Source organism: Pongo abelii, chromosome 20 (assembly GCF_028885655.2).
Source record: "Pongo abelii isolate AG06213 chromosome 20, NHGRI_mPonAbe1-v2.0_pri, whole genome shotgun sequence".
NCBI lineage: Eukaryota > Metazoa > Chordata > Mammalia > Primates > Hominidae > Pongo > Pongo abelii.
Genome location: NC_072005.2, coordinates 64,849,647 through 64,855,179, shown reverse-complemented (window position 1 = coordinate 64,855,179; position 5,533 = coordinate 64,849,647). Strand labels below are relative to the sequence as shown.

The 5,533-nt window shown below is 53.7% G+C and overlaps 1 protein-coding gene across 1 annotated transcript in view; it reads right to left on the bottom strand.

Moving 5' to 3' along the window:
• Positions 1-127: 127 nt before the first annotated feature.
• Positions 128-5,533, bottom strand: part of ZSCAN1 (zinc finger and SCAN domain containing 1) — a 30,508-nt gene continuing 25,102 nt past the window's right edge. The window contains exon 6 of the mRNA XM_024238182.3: positions 128-5,442. Coding sequence (XP_024093950.3) covers positions 4,820-5,442 — 623 coding nt within the window. The 3' untranslated portion in view covers positions 128-4,819. The remainder of the gene's footprint in view (positions 5,443-5,533) is intronic.

Below are 5,533 nucleotides of genomic sequence, written 5' to 3'. Positions count from 1 at the left end.
TCTACGTCAGCTTTACTGCTGCAAACAAAGCAATGATTTTTCAAAACACATACTTTCAACCAAAACATTCACCAAGATCGCACTCACGGGAGTCTTTGCATTTTCCACACTGAGGCAGCCATGGAGACTTCACACTATATTTATTACATGGTTATAAGGAACATCACGTGCAAGACACTAACAATTATGACGACTTTGGACATTGCTAGGTAATTGTCAAAACTGTGCATTTGAACAGCAGCATAATATTCAAAGCTGGTGTGCCCTCGCTGACACGAAATGAATTGTCATTTTCTGAACATTCACCAAAGCCTGCCAGGCGCTAGGCCCAGGTTCAGCAACACACAATAGTGAAGCCCTCATTGAAGCGGGCTTCCTTTCACCAGCGTACGTCACATGTCCGTGGAGCAGCGAGACCAGAGGAGCTGGGAAAGCCAGGGCTGAGCCTTGTGCCTTTGCCCTTTTAAGGGAGGACAGATTAATTCCAATCAGCCTGGGCTTGGGAGCTGTATTTGAAGCAGAGGAAAAGTTTTAAGACGGGCATTTTTTTTTCTTTGACTGAAACAACTCTGAAAACAGAGAACACAATATGAATTCTCATACCACACACAGACACTTGAAAAGATTTGGCTGGTTAACACATAATTAAGACTTTAAATTTCATAAGCCCTAAAACAGTGGCAATTATGAAGAAATATAATGGCTCAAAATCATAATGCACTGATGTAAACAAAGCAAAGGCTAGCTTCTTGGCTTTTAAGGGTGTCCTGTACATTCCAAGTACTGTAAAGCCCCACATTTGTGACCGTCGCACTGAAAGCCAGCCTGCTTTTCACTCTACTGCAGTAAAGAGGCTTTCCATTATACATAAAATGCCATTTTTCAGTTCTCTCACTCACAAACCCAAATGCCACAAAACATTTTTTTGTGTATTTTTTTCTTTCACGAAATGTATACTCTTTTGTCCCCCCTACCCCCCCCTCCCCCAACCGTTTCCTTTTACTGGATCCAAAAGGCATGAACACACAACTCACGGTGAAGTCTTTCCCAAGCGGTCTGATAGTCCTGGTGAGAAGCTGTCAGTGGTGCTACACTGAGTCTGCTCAGCCCTGATGGTGGCCAGGCGGCCCTGCCCAGCTTCCTCAAACTTGCCCCTCTGTTTCTTTCCTCAGACCTTCTGATCCTCGGTTTTTCTCAGCCAGGTCTCTAAACCGTACGTGCTTTTGCAGGGGCAGGCTCTTTCTACAGGGGCGGGCTCTTTCTACAGGGGCAGGTGCTGCTTGGCTCCAGCCAAGTGGGGTCGTGCAGACTAGTAAGCCCAGCGTCCCAGGTCTGGATTTCTCTAAAGAACCCAGAGATCAGGATTTCTGTGTGAAATCTCTTGATTTTTAAAAGCTGGTAGGGATTTCAAAGGCTTTAATAACACTCTACCAGTCAAATAAGATGAGCTGGAGGCTACTCTGGTGCCGCCCTTTCTGTGGTCTGAACCTCCTGCTGTCTCTTGTAACCACTGGCTGGGCCCCTCTCAGCTCCTTCTTGGCTTCCTGTACGAATCTCCAAGAAGAGCATTGCTAGTTGCTTCTCTGTGGCCTGGGACAGGACCCCCCACCACGAGCAGGTGGGCTGCACATCAGTGCAGCTTCCAAGCAATCCCGCAATCACAGCATGGACAGCAGAACTGTGTCATGCTGTATGTTAATGTTTAAAAACTTAATCTGTTCAACACATACATTTAAAATATACTGTAACAGTTACAGCTCCCTGGACATATTTCTCCCTTTAAAAAAAAATCTTTTTGAGAGCTTCAAAACCTAGCAGTGTCCAGCCCTCCTCTGACCCAAGAGACCCTGGCTGCCAGGGAGAAAGGTGGCATGTGAGACTCTGCTCTTCCAGAGCATTAAGTGCCCAGGGCTGGGCTCACAGCTCCTGTGACAAGGGCTGGAGGACAGGAGACTGGGGCACATCGTGATGGGGGTGTTGGGGTCTTTGGGGGGTGCTGGCAGAGGAAGGCACAGGGCAAGAGAGGCGTGCTGAGGTGCTGGGGCTTCCACAGCTGGGGTGAACCTAAAGAGGAGAGGGGCTAGTGCTCTGTCTCACTGCAGCTCGGGCAGGGTCTTGGGACTGGGCAAGTTAGGTGAAGAACACCACGTGGTGGCTTTCGTGAGTTGCAGCAGCTGCCACAACTGGTCCAGCACCCTGGGCCAAGTCCTTGCTTCTGTCAGCCAAGGTGGAGCACGCAAGAGTGGCCCTCCAGGATCCTGGGCCACGTCCTTGCTTCTGTCAGCCAAGGTGGAGCACGTTGAGAGTGGTCCTCAAGGGGTGGCCCACCTCCCGTCAGAGGTTGAGGCAGACTTCCCCGGCTGGAAACTGCAGCCCACAATGGTGTCTCGGTGTCTCCACAGGGACTTCCCCTCACTCATTGAGTCACTCATCCCTTCACTCTGTAGGACCTGTTATATGCTGGGTGTGGTCAAGTATGGCAGTGGAGACTGTTCTAGGCACAGGAGGAGGCCAGGGTGAGAGGCAGTGTGGCGTTAGGCGGAGACACAGTGAGTTAAGGACACCAGCCTCTACTATCCCAGTGCTGGGGGCTGTGGAGGCACCAGGGCCACAAAGGACACGATGGAGCTGCTCTGCTGGGCTTTGTCTTTTCAGTGTCTGCATTTTAGAGGGACCCTGTTGGCTGCAGGATGGGGATGGGGCAGAGGGAACAGGCTGGAGGCAGAGTTTGCTTAGAAGCAGCTGCAGGCATTCAAGAAATGGGGAGAGAGCCTGGGGCTGATGGTGCAGAGGAGAAAAGAGAACTGAGAGGGGTTGGGAGCTGGGTTCCCAGAGCAATCAAAAATCCTTATGGGGCCTTGGAAGGTGGTGGTCCCTCTGAGGGGAGTGGGAACCCCAGAGGGGAGGCAGTTTGTGTGTTTTTTTTGTTTTGTTTTTTGTTTTTGCACAAGGGAAGATGAGTTATTTGGACAAACTCAATTGGAGAACTGAGGGACACCAGATGGATGTCGCTGGGGCCAGCCCAGGTAGGCTGGAGCCTGACTGATGCCTTGTGTTCAATGGCACCCACTTTCTTGTGCAACTCTGGCACCAACAAACTGAGCTGTTATTGTGCCTCCAGCAGGTGGAGACCAAGATGGAAACAGCATGGAATGAGCCCCTGGCTCCCAACAAGTGGGAGCACTCGGGAGAGCTATCTCTACACATCCTGTTGTCCAAGACGATCAATCTGCACCTGAGAGAAGGCTCAGGCGGGCTTCCGAGAGTAATGGGCTGACTGCGGGGCCAAGACCCCACCCTTCGTCCTGAGCTCGGTAGAAGAAGCTCCTCCTTTGCAGGATGAGAGAGAAGGTGCCAGGAGGGGAGCTGGAGCCCACCAGCAATTAAGGCATAGGATAGAGCCAGGAGCCCCTAGTGGGGACTGCAGGGAAAAGCTGGGGATGCCGGAGGGAGCCGGGAAGCAAGTTCCGGAGGCCCGGTTAGGGGGCGCTCCGAGAAGGCAAGCGTGAGAAGGCAAGAGCGGCAGCGAGGATGAAGTGAAGGCAGCGGCGGGTCCGTGGGACCTGCACAGCCGGAGAGGGCCATCGGGGACAGAGGCCGAGAGTGGGGGCAGCTTGGTTGAGAAGCAGCAGCAGGCGGATGTGACGTGGGTAAGTCCAAAGGCTTTTGATTTAGAAGGCGACTTGGAAAAATGTCTCTGCCTGTGCGGATTCACAGTCAGCCCAACACTGCGTTTCCAAGTGAAGTTGGGAGGAGAAAATAAAAAGGCAAAAAGTTTTAAGGCTTTTGCTTGAAAGGGGACAAGTGTCCGACAACAATGAGTTGGGGACGGGTGAGAAGCCGAGTCCGAGGCTGGCTCCCCGCTGTGACGTCACCGCCTGCCCGCACTCTGCTCCAGCCTAGCAGGAGAGGCGGGCCCACTCTTTGGAGACCATCTGGTTCTTCCTGGCAGACCAGAAAGCCAGATTTTTATGGTTTAAACAAATGTTGGCATCTATCTAAAAAAAAAAAATCCTTCTGTAAGTCAAACAAAATATAGGCAGGTCAGTTTTGGTCAGGCCTAAAGACTGCGCCTGAAATCCTCAGAGACAGGAAGCAGATTCTGGTTGTCAGGGTGGGCAGGAACGGCGAAGGCGTGCTGAGGACTGTGGGCTCTCTTTCTGGGCGAGACGAAAACGTCTTTGGAGCTAGAGAGTGCTGGTAGTTGCACAGTGTTGTGAATGTGCTTAATGCCACTGAACTGTTCATTTTTAATGACTGAAATGGTAAATTTTATGTTGCATGTACTTTACCCAAAAAAGGAAAAAAACAAAACCCTGTTTATCTGTTAGGTTCCAAGGGGGCTGAGCTGGCAGGAGGGCAGCCGGGGTCAGCTGTACCCTTCTCTGGAGTTGGAGCTGCCGAGGCTGGCTCCTGCCCTCATGGCCTCAGGGATATCCACAGTGAAATGAAAACCCAGCGGCAGAACCTGCCGCTGAGTCAGGTGCTCACAGGGAGACCTGGACAAGGCTTCTGAAAGATGAGATGCGAATGAAACTCCTCTTCAAGCCACTTGCAAAACAACAGTGTGCAGGACTGACCAGGCTATGCTGTGGAACTGCTGCTTCTCAGCTGAGACCCTGGGAAGCCCCATCCCGTGCTCGGCTTCGGAGCAGGTGTCCAGGATCTTCCAAGAAACAGCCTGTGTCCTTCAAGAGGAGTCCCAAGGTGGCCAGGGGTTGATGGGGCTGGGGGATGTCCCCCATCTTCTGGGGCCCATCAGCTCCCCCCAGGGACTCAGGGCCGGGTGGCCGAGTGGCCGAGGCCCGAGGCTGGCCATTCACATGTGGCCGTGGGCCGTGTGGAGCTTCTGGTGGTCAATGAGGTGGACCATCCAGGGGAAGGCCTTCCCACAGACGCTACACTGGAAGGGTCTCTTGGGGCTGCGAGGGGCCACTGGGCCCTGGGCTCCATCCCTGGGTGGGACGGACTCCCGGGGGCCCTTGCTCCGGGGGGCTTTCTTCCTGGGTGGCTCCAGCAGGTGGATCTTGCCATGCTCAGTGAGGACAGAGCTGTGCAGGAAGACCTTGCCACACTCGGGGCACGGAAAGGGCCCTTCCTCGCGATGGGTCTTCTGGTGCTCAATGAAGTGGGTGACCCAGGTGAAGACCATCCCGCAGTCAGCACACTGGAAGGGCCGCCCACCTCGGGGCCCACGCGGCGCTGCCGAGATGCCTGAAACAGCCTCTTGGGTACCACCTTTGGTGTGCTTGAGGGATGGCTGGTGGCGGCCGCTCTGTTCAGTGTTCTTGTTTCTCCTTCGGGGACTGATTCTCTGAGCACTCGGACTCTTGGGGCCCGAGATCACAGTCCCTTCTGCCCGCAGGTCTGAGGAGGGCCCTGCGAGAAGGTCCTCAGGCTCGTCCCAGATACTCGGCTTCAGAGGCAGGCGGGCCCGGGACCCTGTGGAGGGCGAGGGAGATGGGTCACCTGTAGTGAGTGGATGGCCTTGGCATCTCCCTGTGCCCCCCAGGGGCACGGAGAACCCCAGTGA